Consider the following 16,096-nt stretch of genomic DNA (forward strand, 5'->3'; position numbering starts at 1 on the left):
ACCCCTTGTGACTCTCAACAGGAAAGGCCTCAGCAGCCCAGCACCAGCCCTGGGAGCCCCACGCCTTGCACCTTTCCCCGTGAGAGGCCTCAGAGGCTCAGAACCAGCTCCCAGAACCTTGCCCACTGTGGCTCCCACCCCAAGAGGCTTGAACTGCTGGACAGCTCCTCAATGTGTATCTTCCACCATAAGAGCCTCGTGTCTCCTGGCAACATCCTTGGGAACCCCATCCCACGTGTTCTTCATCACAGAAGCCTTTAGCCACCAGGCAGCTGCCACAAGAGCACTTTGCCACATGACCTCTGCCCACCTGCACCCTCTGAAGTCCTGCCCTGTGTGGTTAAGCAACAGGAATCTTGCACCACCAGGCCACAGCCTCTGGAGCTCCACTCTTCACAGCTCCCACTATGGGAGCCCAGTGCTACTAAGCTACAATACCAGGAGCTCCACTTCACATGGCCCTTTTCACTCTCTCTGTCACACCACACTTGTCAGCGCTACCCATTTTGCTAGAACACCTGAGTATTCCTGAAACTTCTGGAACTATACAGTCTATCTGGAATCAAAATTGAAACATCACACCCAACAGGCAACATAAATCTACAGGAAAGATTCTCTCTTCAAGAGAAACTTGAGTAACTGAAGAAGCAACTGCCCACCAGCTGACCAAACATCAATGTAGGGATACTAGAAATATGATAAAACAAGGGACTATGCCACCCCCAAAGGAATGCAATCATTCTCAAATACAAGGTCTCAATCTGCAAGAAACCCTTGAAATGTCTGAAAAAGAATTCTGAGCAACAATCTTAAGGAAACTCAGTGAGATGCAAAGAGTCACACAGACAACATAAGGAAATGAGAAAAACAATCCAAGATATGAAGGAGGAACTCTATAGAGAGATTAATGCTGTAAAAAAAGAGGTTGTGGTAGAACTCTTGGAACTGAAAGACTCATTCAACAAAATTAAAACATTTGAGAGCTTTAGCAGCAGGCTAGAGCAAGCAGAAGAAAGAATTTCTGATCTTGAAGACAGTGTTTTTAAAATGATCCCAGCAGTCAAAAAAACAAAACAAATTGTTAAGAATGAAGAAAATCTTCAAGAGCTATCAGACAACCTCAAACATACAAATATCTGAATCATGGGGTTCCAGAAGGAGAAGAAAAAGACATTGAAAACCAATTCAAGTAGATAATAGCAGAAAACATCTCTTGTATTGGTAGAGAAATGGATTTCCAGATACAAGAAGCTCAAAGATCCCCAAACAGATTATATCCAAAAAGGTCTACTCTGAAACACATTGTAGCAAAACTGGCAAAAGTCAGTGACAAAGACAGAATCTAAAAACAGCAAGAGAAAAACATCAAGTCACTATAGGGGAGTCCCCATCAGAATAACAGCAGACTTCTCAGCAGAAAACCTACAGGCCAGGAGAGAATGGGATGATATATTTAAAGCACTAAAAGAAAAATCTGCCTGCCAAGAATATTATACCCAGCAAGGCTGTCCTTTAGATATGAAAGAGATATAGTGTATTTCTCAGATAAACAAAAAGTATAGGAATTCAGCACCACATGACCAGACCTACAAGAAACCCTTGAGGGAGTTGTGTGCCTGGAATAAAAAAAAAACAAACCCACCATGAATACACTGGGAAGAACAAATCCCACTGATAGAACAGTTAGGCAAACTAGAAAGAGGAAAAAAACTATACTGTACCACCTTGAAAAAAAACAACAAACTCCAAAATCAAAGAACAGCAGGGAAAGAGAAGAACAAAAGATACTTAAAACAACCACCAAAAAGCAATTAAAATGAAAGGAATTAGACAATATCTTTCAGTAGCAATGCTAAATGTTAATGGACTGAACTCCCCACTCAAAAGACATAGACTGGCTGGCTGGATTAAAAAACTAGACCCAACTATATGCTGCCTCCAAGAAACCTACTTCACCTGTAAAGACTAACAGATTAATAGTGAAAGGACTGAAAAAGATATACAGCACAAATGTAAACCAAAAAAGAGCAGGAGTAGCTATTCTTATATCAGATAAAATAGACTTTAAACCAAAAACTATAGAAAGAGGCAAGGCCATTATATAATGATAAAGGGATCTATCCACCAAAAACACATATATATGCTCCCAACTTTGGTGCATGCCGATTTATAAAGCAAACATTACAACTAAAGGGAGAGATAGGCCTCAATACTGTAATAGTTGGGGACCTGAACATCACCCTCTCAGCATTGGACAGATCATCTAGGCAACAAATCAACAGGGAAACAAAGGATTTAAACTAAACTCCAGGACGATTTGGTGGGTATATATAGAACATTTCATCCAAATAGTAGAGAATATACATTCTTCTCCTCAGCACATGGACATTCTCCAAGATGGATCACATATTAGGTCACAAATCAAGTATCAACAAATTTTAAAAAACGGAAGTCGTTTCATGCATCTTCTCAGACCACAATGGATTAAAACTAGAAATCAATAAAAAACGAAACTTTGGAAACCGCGTAAATACTCAGAAATTAAACAACATGCTCCTGAATGACATGCTTTAAAGAAGAAATCAAATAGGAAATCAAAAAATTTCTTGAAATTAACTTTAACAACAACAAATCATACTAAAACCTATGGGATACTGCAAAAACAGTACCAAGAGGAAAGTTTATTGCAATAAATACTTACATCAAGAGCATAGAAAGACTTCAAATAAACGACCTAACATTACACCTCAAAGAACTAGGAAAACAAGAACAAGCCAATCCCAAAATTAGAAGGAAAGAAATAATTAAAATCATAGCACAACTAAATGAAATAGAGACCAAAAATACTATACAAAAGGTCAGTGGAACAAAAAGTTGTTTTTTTCATAAGATAAACAAGGATAAATTCCTAGACACATACAAACTACCAAGATTGAACCAAGAAGACATAGAAAAACTGACCAATAACGAGCAACAAGATTGAAGCAGTAATCAGTAATCTTTCAACAAAGAAAAGCCCAGGACCAGATGGCTTCACTGCTCAATTCTTTCCAAACTATTCCAACAAAATGAAACAGAAACCATTCTCCCATTTTATGAAGCCAGCATCAACCTGATACCAAAACCAGACAAAGATACCACAAAAAAAGAAAACTGCAGGCCAGTATCCTTGATGAACTTAGATGCTAAAATCCTCAACAAAATACTAGCGAACAGAATAGAGCAGCACATCAAAAAGATTATACACCATGATCAAGTGGGATTCTTCCCAGGAATACAAGGATTATTCAGCATACTCAAGTCGATAAATGTAATGCACCACATCAACAAAGTCAAGAACAAAAACTATGTGATCCTCTCAATAGATGCAGAAAAAGCATCTGACTAAACAGTCCTTCATGGTAAAGACTCAAAAAATTAGGTATAGAAAGAAGGTATCTCAATGCAGAAAAAGCCATATATGATAAACCCATTGCCAGTCATCCTGAATGGGGAAAACTGCAAGTTTTACCCTTAAGATCAGGAACAAGACAAGGATGCCCACTCTCATCACTCCTGTTTATTGTAGTATTGAAAGTCCTTGCCAGAGCAGTTAGACAAGAGAAAGAAAGTGCATTCAAATAGGAAAAGATGAAATCAAATTGTCTCTGTTCACAGATGACATGATTCTATATATAGAAAACCCGAGAGACTACCAAGAAACTCTTAGAGGTAATAAATGAATTCAGTAAGGAGGCAGGACACAAAATCAGTATACAAAAATCAGTAGCATTTTAATACTCCAACAACAAGCTAGAAGAAAAAGAGATCAAGAAAGCAAGCCCATTTACAGTAGTCACCAAAAAAATAACCCTAAGAATAAATCTAACCAAGGAGGTGAAAGATGTCTGCAATGAGAACTACAAATCACTACTGAAAGAAATTAAAGAAGACACCAAAAGATGAAAAAACATTCCTTGTTCGTGGATTAGAAAAATCAGTATAATAAAAATGTCCGTACTACCCAAAGCCATCTACTCAGATTCAATGTGATCCCCATCAAAATACAATCATAGTCTTCACAGAAATAGAAAAAGCAGTCTTAATATTCATATGGAACAGGGAAAGACCCTGAATAGCCAAAGCAATCCTGGGCAAAAAACGTAAAGCCAGAGGCATTGCACTTCCTGACTTCAAAGTGTATTACAAATCTATACTAACAAAAACAGCATGGTCCTGGCATAAAAACAGACACATGGACCAATGGAACAGAATAGAGAACCCAGAAATCAGTCCACGTATTTATAACCAACTGATCTTCGACAAAGGCACCAAGAACATACACTGGGGAAAAGACTGCCTTTTTAATAAATGGTGCTTGGAAAACTGGATATCCATATGTAGAAGAATGAAACTTCATCTGTTCCTCTAAATATAAGACTTGAAACTTTAAAACTCCTTGAAGAAAACATAGGGGAAACACTCCAGGATTTAGGACTGGGCAAAGACTTTATGAACAAGACCCCAAAAGTACAGACAACAAAAGAAAAAATAAATGGAACTATATCAAACTAAAAAGCTTCTGCACAGGAAAGGAAACAATCAACAGTGTGAAAAGATGACCTACAGAATGGGAGAAAATATTTTCAGACTGCACATCTGACTAGTGATTAATATCCAGAATATACAAAGAGCTCAAACAACTTTACGGCAAAGTAACAAATAATCCAATTAAAAAATGGGCAAAGTATCTGAATAGATGTTTCTCAAAGGAAGACATGCAAATGAAAACCACTTTGAGATATCACCTCACCCCAGTCAGACTGGCTATTATAAAAAAGACAGAGAATAACAAATGCTGATTAGGCTGTGGAAGAAAGAGGAACCCTTCTGCATTGTGGCTGGGACTGTAAATTAGTAGAGCCATTATGGAGAACAGTATGGAGGTTCTTCAGACAACTACAGGTAGAACTACCATATGATCCAGCAATCCCAGTACTGGGGATATAACCAGTGGATTGGAAATCATCATGTTGAAGGGATTCCTGCACTCCCATGTTTATTGCAGCTCTTCTTAAAATAGCCAGACAATGAAACCAACTTAAATGTCCATTGATGGATGACTGGATAAGGAAATTGTGGTATATATACATAATGGAATACTACTCAGCCATAAAAAAGAATGAAATTCTACCATTTGCAGCCACATGGATGAGCCTGGAGAAAATTATCCTAAGAGAAAAAGCCCAGGTACAGAAGGAGAAATACCACATGTTCTCACTCATAACCAGGAGCTGAATCCATAAATAAAGAAACAATAGCAAGAGAGAGAAAGAAAGAAACAACATTCACAGTACTATGTTGAACTTTTAGAAAGAGAGAAAAGAACTCTGGTTACTAGAAGTGGAAAAGAGGAGGGGAGGAGAAGATGGAGGATGGCTAATGAGGAATTGATTAACAGACACAAAGAATGATTGTGTATTGTAATGCTGAATAAGCTAATTATCCTGATCTAACCATCACACATTGTACACAATTATTGAAAATCATCGTTGTACCCCACACGTATGTATAGTAAATTCTTTAAAATATATACATAAAAAAGAAACATCCTTTTTAACATGCCATAAACCTATGTATGACACTGAAAGATAGCTTAGCTGAAAAGATGTCTAAGTAAAAAAAGCTAAAGAGCCCCATTTATGGTTTTTTTAAAAGTCCAAAAGTAAAACTATAAAGTCCAGAAGGTTACATACTTAATTGTAAGCTTAGAAAAAGATAATTGAAATTGGGGAGAAGAAGTGTGAGTTTCACTTTAACTCTACTTTGAACATCTTATAGGTACAGTGTATTACGTATTTTGTAATTAAATGTGAGAATTGGTAATGGTTGTTTATAAATGTGTTTTTAGTGACCACAGTACTCCATTGTTTGTATGTTGTATATTTAAGTTAACTGTTAACCTAATTTCATACCTATTATATGTAATTTTCTTAACTCTGTGAGAGTAGAAATTGTTATCCCCATTTTTACAAATGAGTGTGAAATTTAGTAAGGCGAAGCAATTTGCTTATAATCCCCATGATTAGTAATTGGTGAACTGCAATTTGAAACCTGATTTATTTGCTTAATCAGGCTATATCCTTTACAAGGGTTGCACCATTTTTATGATGGTTTTGAAATTTCAGAATAAGTTTTACATTTAGGGATGGAAGAAGAGCACTCTACAGTTAATTTGGTGCTTTGTATATAGAGAGCCACAATAGCACCTACCAGAATTCACATCTTGTCACCCTACTTTTAGAATGATTATCACACACTAATATTTCATACTTCTGTTAAATGTTCTGAAAAATTAGAAAGTAAAGGTTAAGATGCAGACCATACTTTTAAATGGCACACGTGCAAAGTACCAGGATTTTGTGGGGGGGTGTTGGCAGGGGGCGGTGGGTAGATTATCAGATTCTTTTCTTTTCTTGGATCATTTTACCACCAGGAGGAATTGCTTGAAGGATTGCTTAAATGATTGCTGTTTTGTTCCTGTGCATTTTGGACTCTTTACCTTTGAAAGGTGTGCTGCTCTTTGTTCTGAAATGGGCTAACATAGATAGTGTAGATTGAAGGTTGATTTCTGGTTTTGGACAAATTCAAATCTTGATGGGTGCAGTACACTGCTGCCTTAATAATATATTTATGTGCTTGATATTTTGCTATGCTGTTACCATAAAAGAATTTTACAGGTGTTTTAGGCTTAGAGATAATATGCTAGGTGTTTAGTAATAACAGCTGCCATTACTAATACTCCTCATTAAAATTTAAAACTTCTTGTTTCTCTAAAATGTGAAGTTTTTTCTAAAAATGTAACTTGTTGATGTGGCTTCTTTCCCCTACATTTTCCTTTCAGTGTGTTACTCTAGTTCTTATAACAGTGATCTTCATAGAAATCTTGGTTCACTTCTCTTCATTTTTTCAGGCAGCTTGCTGTGCAACAAACATACATTCACTTGCATGTAGTTAAGAACCTGGGTTTAGAAACCAGATCTACTTCTGTTAAGTCAAATTAATCTCATATTCTATATTTGTAAATTGGGGTTTATGATATCTACCTCATAGTTTCCAGTATTAAATTAAGTAAGGTCATAAATGAAACTCCTAGGGTTAATGCCAGTAGTGTCAGAAGAACTTAATAAATGGGAGTTGTCATTGATAGAGGGTTATCAGCACATAAACTGCAAGCAATTATTTGATACATTGTTTTAAAAACTCACTTTTAAGTCACCTGTATAGCTATAATTCTTTTAATGGCTACATAACATTCCACAGTTTGGATGTACTGTATTGATTCAGCTATTTTCCTAGTGGTGAATTGATTTTTTTTTTTTTCTGTTAGGAACAGTGCAGCATTAAGCAATCTTGTACATATGCCCTTAGTTACATTCTTTTTTAATATGATGTGATAGATATGATATGACAGTCTGTATGATACGGTTACAGAAATCTCAACGTTACTTTAATTGGCACTTTCCTGATCAGTAGTGAGTTGGAGCATCTTTTCATATTTGGCCATTAGGATTTGCTCTTGCAAACTATATGTTCATGTCTTGTGGTCTGTTTTTCTATTGGGTTAGTTTTTTCCACTATGAAAACCATATTGGAGATATTAGTCCTTTGTCATCTAAGTGTGTTTTTTTCCTAAATTTTTTTAAATTTATTTTTTAATTGACACGTATTGATTGTATATATTTATGGTGTACAGAGTTACATTTCACTACATGTATGCAATGTGTCATGATCAAATCATGGTAATTAGCTTATTCATCATTGCAAAAATTTATCATTTGTGATGAGAACATTTGAGAACATACAATAAATTATTGTTAATTATAGGTGCCTAGCACTACTGTAGACTACGAGAACTTATTTTTCCTATCTAGCTATAATTTTGTGTCCATTAACCAACATTTCCCTATCCCTCCTCCTCTTCTACTCCCCTCTCCTCCTCATCTTCTGGTAACCATAGTTCTCCTTTCTACTTCTATCAGCTCACCTTATTTTTTTTTAGCTCCCACATATGAGTGTGAGAACATGTGCTATTCATCTTTCTCTGCCTAACTTGTTTCACTTAACATAACATCTTCCAGGCTTATCCACGTTGCCACAAATGACAGGATTTCATTTTTTTTTATAGCTGAGTAGTCTTCCACTGTGTCACTTTTATGTATGTTGTCTTTGTTGTGTTTTTATGCATGATGTTTTCAAAAATGGTTCAGTCAATGCTTTTAGAAAAAAGATTGAATATCATGTTTTGGTTTTTAAGAAAAATGTTGACTTTTTATGTGATATCTTTTCTCATGGTAGTTTGTTAATGACTCAGTTACTCGGTACTGTGTGCTAGTTGTGAATATAAACAGTGGTTAGTGAACTACAAATTTAAAAAAAGTTCTTCAGGAAAACTTGTTGGATCAATTAAAGAGCCATACTGCTAGCTTTTGTGAAGGTGTAGTACACTGGTTCTTAAAGCTGAGCACACATCAGAATCATTTTATTGAAACATAGATTGGTCTTCCTCCTCTTCCCTATCCCACCCCTGTGTTTCTGGTTCTGTAGGCCTGTAGTGGGTCTTTGAATTGCTAACAAGTTCCCAGGTAATACTAATGCTGCTGGTTCGGGAAGAACCATTGGTCTAGTTTATCCTATTGGGTAAAGTTACAAAATCTTACCAGATTCTCATAATTCCATCTCAAAGAGCTTCATGCCTTTTTCTTGGTGCCTGAATACTTATTCATCAGCAAATTCCATATTCACTGGGTGTCTACTTAAAAGTGCCAGGATCATATAGTAACACTATAGGTGAGTACAAGGAGGCTCAGAAGTTATATGTTGTTATTTTTGGATGAAGCCTATCAGCTCTTACCCCAATAAAGTGTGAAATATGATGTCTGCCATTTCTGTCTTAAGCATGGTACTGGTTCCATACCTGGGTGTCAGCCTGTGAGCTGCCTCCTGAATCATCACCCAGATCTTCCAAGAAGTGTATGGCCAGCCCTGTTCTGGATATAGTGTAAAACATGTTCTTTTCTTTAACAAGCTCACTTAGTTGTTGAGGAAGCAGGATATAGATGCGTAATAATAGAAATGGCAAAGAACTAGTGTTATTCTAAATAATACTGATTAAAAAGTACCCTAGGATCTTAAACATTTCATAGATTTATCTTGAGGGCAGAACAAACTTTTCTTCCTAGTAAAAATATGTGCTCTGCATTTTAAAATTTTGGAAATGTACAGAACAAAATTTATTATAATCATGTGTTCTTACTTTTTTAGTACATTTTCTTGGTCTTCATTTTATGCATATTTTTGCATAGCTCGGCTCATAGGGTATATATGATTTTATATCCTGCTTTATTTACTTAATGTACTAACATCAGTGTTTTCCCATATTAACATAATTTTGTAAGAAGCATTTCTTTATATCTACTTTAATGGTACAATCCCATAAATGTAACAACATCATAGACTTTTATGAATCAAGTTTGAGTTGGTGTGGTTTTCAAAGATCCCAGCTTACCACAACTTTCTAGTTAAAGGTGCTTGATTTTATTAGATCGTAAAAGTTGGCAAGAAAGATTTTGTGGTGACAGTAATAGAAGTATTCTAAAACGATTAGTTGGGACAACAGAGAAGAAACAAAAAAAATAATGTGCAGACGTACAGCCTTTCAAGGTTATTCTGCCTTGCAAATTCAGATCTTTGGTTTTACTTAGGGTTTTTAGCAAATTCCATGTGTCCTCACTGGAAGTCCTGGAAATAGCCAAGAAAAGTTTTGAAATGTAATGAGGAAGTACTTACTCCAATTTATACAGCTATAGTAACTAAAATAGTATGGTAGTAAGAGTGGAATTGACCAATCAATAGGTTCTAGAAACAGAGCCAACATGTAAGAATTGAATTTATGGTAAAGATGGCATCTCAGATTAGCAGAAAAAGGATGGATTATTTAGTAAGTGGCATTGTAATGACTGGCTGACTATTCAGTGAGCAATTAAGGTAGATCCTATCTCATCAAAGTAAAATTAAGAACTATTAAAAAGTTGGATGTTAAAAACATGAAGCTATGTATAAAAGCATTGAAAGAAAGTATAACTGCATGGTCTTTTCAGGAATAAGGCTAACACCATGAAAGAAGAAATATAATAATTCCATTATAATATGATTTTATATCTTCTGTATGTGAATATTTTGATTATTGTCAAATTATATCATCTATGTATATCTCGATTTACTTCAAATTTTTCATATTATTTAAGTGATTTGCATTATTTTTCTATTGTAAATAATGCCACAGTGAATATCTTTAATGCACGGTTATTTTGCTGTATTTATCAACAAGTGCTTTTTATTAAGTTCTTAATGAGTGTTGGACATTATACTTTAAACATTCTTCTCTCATCTAATTCTTAGAAAGTTGCCACAGGCATCATATATTCAATTTTAAACATAGTCTGAGTTTTGAGGTAAAGATCAGAGAAATCCATTAACTTGTTCCTTAAGTCATTAAACATGAACATTATAGTCCCTTGCCTTAAATTGTTCCCTCTTCACTGGTTCCTCCTATCTATATGTATATTTATAAAGAAAGAGCAAGCAAAAGCAAGAACGTATGTCTTTCTTTTCTTGGTCAGTGTAGCTGAAGGTTTGTCTATTTTTGTTTGATCTTTTCAAAGAACCGACTTTTGGTTTAGTTGATTCTATTGTTTTTCTGTTTTCTATTTCATTTGTCTCTTCTCTGTTCTTTACTATTTTCTTTCTTCCGCTTGATTTGGATTTTATTGGCTATCTAGTCCCTTAAGGTAAAAGGTTAGGTTACTGATTTGAGATCTTTCATTTTTACTGTAAATGTTTATACTTACGGGATACACTGAAAGCAGTATTTAGAGGAAATACTCTGCGTTCATTATACCCTGTAAGTTTTGGTATGTCATGCTTTCATTTTCATTCATCTCAAGGAATTTTCTGGTTTCCCTTGTGATTTCATCTTTGATCCATTGGTGTTAAGAGTGTGTTGTTTAAATACCATGCATTTGTGAATTTTCCAGGTTTCTTTCTGTTAAAGATTTCTGATTTTTTTTTAATTGTCATGGGACAATAAAACAGTGGTCTCTGTTTCATTTTTTTGGCTTGGTTTGAAGAGAATTCCTCTTTAAAGTTCTGGTAGAATTCAGTTGTAAAGCAATCTGGTCCTGGGCTTTTCTTTGTTGGGAAACTGCTGATTGATGCTTCAATCTTGTTGCTTGTTATTGGTCTCTTCTGGTTTTATATTTCTTCTTTGTTCAGTCCTGGTAGTTTGTGTCCAAAAATTTATTCATTTCCTCCAGGTTTTCAAATTTGTTGGTGTATAGTTTTTATAATAGTCTCTAATGATGCTTTTTGTATTTCTGTTGTATTGGTTGTAATGTCTCCTTTTTCATTTCAGATTTTTGTTATTTGGGTCTTCTCTCTTCTTTTTTTAGTTAGCCTAGCAGATAGCTTGTCTATTTTGTTTATCTTATCAAAAATCAACTTTTGGTTTCATTGACCTGTTGTATCATTTTGGGGGGTCTCTATTTCATTTAGTTCTGCTCTGATCTTAATTATTTCTTTCCATCTACTGATTTGGGGATTGGATTGTTCTTGATTTTCTGGTTCTTTGAGTTGTAGTGTTAGGTTGTTTATTTGAAATCTTTCTGTTCTTTTGATTTAAGTGTTTCTTGTAATAAACTTCCCTCTTAGTACGGCTTTTGCAGTATCCTTCAGGTTTTGGTGTGATGTGTCTTCATTTTCATCAGTTTCAAGAAATATTTTGATTTGTTTAATTTCTTCTTGGACTCACTGGTTGTTTAGAAGGAAGTTGTTTAATTTCCATGTGTTTGTATAGTTTCTAGAGTTTCACTTGTTCTTGATTTCTAGTTTTAATCTGTTGTGGTCTGAAAAGATACTGGAAATGATTTCAGTTTTTTAAAATTTGTCAAGACTTGATTTGTGACCTAACGTGGTCTGTCCTGGAGAATGTTCTGTGTGCTGATGAGAAGAATATGTAGTCTGTAGTTATTGGATGAAATGTGCTGTAGATATCTGCCAGATCCAATTGATCTAAAGTGTAGTTTAAATCCTGTATTTCTCAGTTGATTTGTTGCCTAGATGGTCTGTACAATGTTGAGAGGGGTGTTCAGCTCTGTTATCTTATTGAGGTCTATCCCTTTCTTTAGGTCTAATAGTGTTTGCTAATATCTGGGTGCTCCAGTGTTGGGTGCATATATGTTGATACTTGTTATGTCTTCTTGCTGGATAGATCCCTTTCTCATTGTATAGTGGCCTTCTTTGTCTCTTTTTGTGGTTTATGGTTTAAAGTTTATTTTATCCAATAGGATAGCAGCTCCTGCTTGTTTTGGTTTCCATTTGTGTGGTATATCTTTTTCCATCTTCTCACTGTTCATCTGTGTATGTCTACAGGTGAAGTGAGTCTTTTTTAGACAGCATATAGTTGGGTCTGACTTTTTAATCCAGTCATTCTGTGTATTTTGAGTGAGGAGTTTAATCCATTTATATTTAGGGTTATTACTGAAAGATATTATCTTATTCCTGGCCTTTTTTGGGGGGGTTAAATATCTTTTGTTCCTTCCCCTTTTATTATTTTTCTTCCATGTTTTTAGTTTTGGTTTTGGTCTTGGTCTTTTATTTTATTATTCTTTTATTGAAACATAGTTGATTGTATATATCTGGGGGGTATAGAATTGAATATCAGTAACTGTGCATGTGATGCTCAAATCAGGATAATTAGTATATTCAACATTATACAATGTAATCGTTTCTAGTAGTCCTTTACCAATTCTTCCCTTACCGCCTTCTCCTCCCCTGTTCATTGGTTTTTTTGAGGTTGTACGATGTAGCTTCTTTCTTGCTTGCATTTTTGTCCTGCCAGTGGGTTTTGTTCTTTTTTGTAGATTCATGGTAGTGATTATTGTTTTTTTAGATTTCAGATGGGGGACTCCCTTGAGGATTTCTTGTAGGGCCGGTGGTATGGTGGTGGACTCCCACAGAAATACACTATTTCTTCCTCATTTTTGAAGGATAGCCTTGCTGGGTATACTGTTCTTGGCTGGGAGGATTTTTTTCTTTTGGTATTTTGTATATGTCATCCCAGTCTCTTCTGGATTGTTGAGTTAGTGTTGAGAAGTCTGCTCTTAGTCTGATAGGGACTCTCTCTTATAGGTGACTTAACAGTTTTCTCCTGCTGTTTTAAAATTTTCTCTTTGAGTTTTGTCAGTTTGACTATAATGTGTCTCAGAGGACCTTTTTGGATTGAATCTGTTCGGGGATCTTTGAGTCTCCTTGATCTGAAGGTCCATGTCCCTACTTTCCCTGGGAAGTTTTCTACTATTATTTCATTGAATAGGTTTTCAGTGCCTTATCCTTTCTCCTTACCTTCTGGTACACCCATGATTCAGATATTTGTGTGCTTAATGTTGTCTGCTAGCTCTCTTAGTTTTTCTCCATTTTTAAAAATTCTTTTTTTAAATGCCTGGAACCATAAAAAATAAAAAAATCAGTCTTTCTAGATGGGTTCAGTGTGTATATTGGGTGTACAGTTGTTTACAGCTCTGCCCTAGCCTTTGCTTCTTCCTTTTGCAGAGCCTGAATATGAGTCAGAGGTGGGAGCTTAGGACTTTCTCAGGTTTTTTCCAAGAATGTGCCAGCCTTGGGCATACTTGTGGCTTTTAAGTTCTCAGTAATGTGTAGAGTTTTTCAAAACCATTAATTCTTAAAGGATCTCATACCCCAGCCTTTTCTCCCAAGCTTTTCAGTTTGTCTGTTATTTGCCAGAACTGTGTGCCTTGCCCCAGGAGGCTGGTACTAATTCATTTACAATGAAATGTGTTTAACATGTGCCCAATTTCCCCCCACTCCTTTGAGAGTTCCACATTAGGCAAAATATTGGAAAGCCCTTTGAGCTGGTCCTTCAAGGGGCCACCAGACAGGCCAAAACAGACAACCACAATTATTTGAGGATGTCTGTTCTGCTCACTCCAAGATTCTGGGGTGTTGTCTTCAAGGCCACTGCTGAGTTAGGGAGTGTGGGATAGTCAGGATAAGTTAAACGCCACAAAGCTCTCTCATTGAGATTCAGTGGTGATGTTATTCCTTTATTAAGCATTTGCCTGGTTGCTGTAAACTTTTGGTTAGTTTCCAGAATTCTGATAAAGTTGATTCTGACAGTTTTTGCTAGTTTATTAATTGCTTTTGTGAAGGAATGGACTTTTGGAGTTTCCTACTCTGCCATTTTTGCTGATATCACTCCCAGTAGAACAGTCCTTTTTTTTTTTTTTTTTTTTTAAAAAAAAAGATGACCAGTAAGGGGATCTTAACCCTTGACTTGGTGTTGTGAGCACCACACTCTCCCAAGTGAGCAAACCGGCCATCCCTATATACGGATCTGAGCCCGTGGCCTTGGTGTTGTTATCAGAACCACACACTCCCTAGTGAGCCACAGGCCGGCCCTAGAACAGTCCATTTTTAACCAACTGGGAGTAGTAGTCAGGTCTTTCTCCAGGCAGCCTTTCTCATCCAGGTTTCCACTAGAGCAGTGCCATAAGGTATCCATTATATGTAACAAACGACTTCTGTGCTTCTAGGGTGGTACTAGTAATGTACCATTCTTTGGAGAGTTAATAAAATAATCACTCACCATTTTCTGTGTTCTGTGCTTCATATTTGTTGCTTGTATTGAGAAAAGCTGCCAGTCAGTCAATTGTAGTTTGAGAAAGCTTATTTCTCAAGGGGTAGACAGATTGTGTTTTTTTTAATTTTTTTTATTTTTCAGGTTTAGAAATAGCATTCTGTAATATAGACCTTTATGACTGACAGCTTCAGTGATTTACACTGTTTATTTTGGGTTTTTTAAGACTTAATTGGGAGGTGGTGACATAACAGCATTTCACAAAGAGGAAACACTCAGGTTGGATGTTAGGCCAGATCCAAGGTGATTGAGACCCTCGCTAGGTTGACGAAAATATAATGAAGAAATAGATTTAAGTGGCATTTGTGCTTGAACCATGCCAGACCTAGGTTACCTACAAAATTAAGGGAAGAGTGGAAGCAATTAGTTGACATTCATGGTTGTAGCTGGGATGACTGGGAAATATTTAAATTTAAAAATATAATTCTCTTAATGCTATAGTGATTGATATTTCAAAGGCTGTTGGAGATACAGTCTGGTTAGTAAGTAAGATTAAGTGGCTGGAGTTTTGGATTTGGAAGCCAGTTGAGGCATTCTCTCCATTACCTCAAGGGCTAGTTGATTTTTTTGGACTTTGGTGGCAATGTACCGTAGTAATAAACAAAGCAGAATCTTCTACTTTGCAATTCAGCTCATGTCAATAAGAGAGGAACTGAAAAGCATGTGATTCCATCTCGGTGAGGAAGGTGAGTAGGCAGAACATCAAGCAAGGCCTGGTGGGACATGACTGATCTGTCAGCAAGCATGATTGTAGGTTTGTGGAATGCAGTGGTTGGCACTTGCTGCTTGTGTTCTTCCAAGGAGCATCTTCGCAGAACAGTGGAATTGATCTCATTGAAGAAATCATGTTTAGGTAGACCATCTTGCATTAAGTCTTAATTTCTTGCTTCTCTTTGCTCCCTCTTTTTGTTTGACCTTCACGTTGGATGTCCACTCAACACTCCAAGCAGCCACACACTCTTAAATATTTTATGGATAAGACACCATAAGCACTGTCTTAACACTGTCTTTTTCCTTTTCCAAGAGCTGGGGTGGAAAGGAGAATGGCTTTGGACTTGCAGAATGTTGCAGAGACTTGCATATGGTGGTAAGTAACTCTTTGGGATATGGGTGTCTTTTGGCAGGGCTGCAGTCTCTTTCTGAGCCTCACTTTGCAATGAATATATGGTATATAAAACTGCCACTTTACATCAGGACCTTTGAGAAACCTGAGATCAGTTGAGGTGTAGCATACCTTAGCAAGCAGTCTAGCAGTGCTTGGCCCCTCAGCATGCTACAGGTAGATAATAGAATCTTGGAGACACAGTATATGTTCATACCCAGTTCTTAAGTAGGAAGCTGTAT

At 36.2% G+C, this 16,096-nt stretch overlaps 1 protein-coding gene across 10 annotated transcripts in view; it reads left to right on the forward strand.

The window, feature by feature from the left end:
* The window catches only part of HUWE1 (HECT, UBA and WWE domain containing E3 ubiquitin protein ligase 1), a 149,369-nt gene that overhangs the window by 43,066 nt on the left and 90,207 nt on the right, over positions 1–16,096 (forward strand). For all 10 annotated transcript variants that reach the window (XM_063083921.1, XM_063083931.1, XM_063083928.1 and 7 more), the window contains one exon: positions 15,777–15,839. In XM_063083921.1, coding sequence (XP_062939991.1) covers positions 15,777–15,839 — 63 coding nt within the window. The remainder of the gene's footprint in view (positions 1–15,776; positions 15,840–16,096) is intronic.

Source organism: Cynocephalus volans, chromosome X (genome assembly GCF_027409185.1).
Source record: "Cynocephalus volans isolate mCynVol1 chromosome X, mCynVol1.pri, whole genome shotgun sequence".
In the NCBI taxonomy this organism is placed as follows: Eukaryota; Metazoa; Chordata; class Mammalia; order Dermoptera; family Cynocephalidae; genus Cynocephalus; species Cynocephalus volans.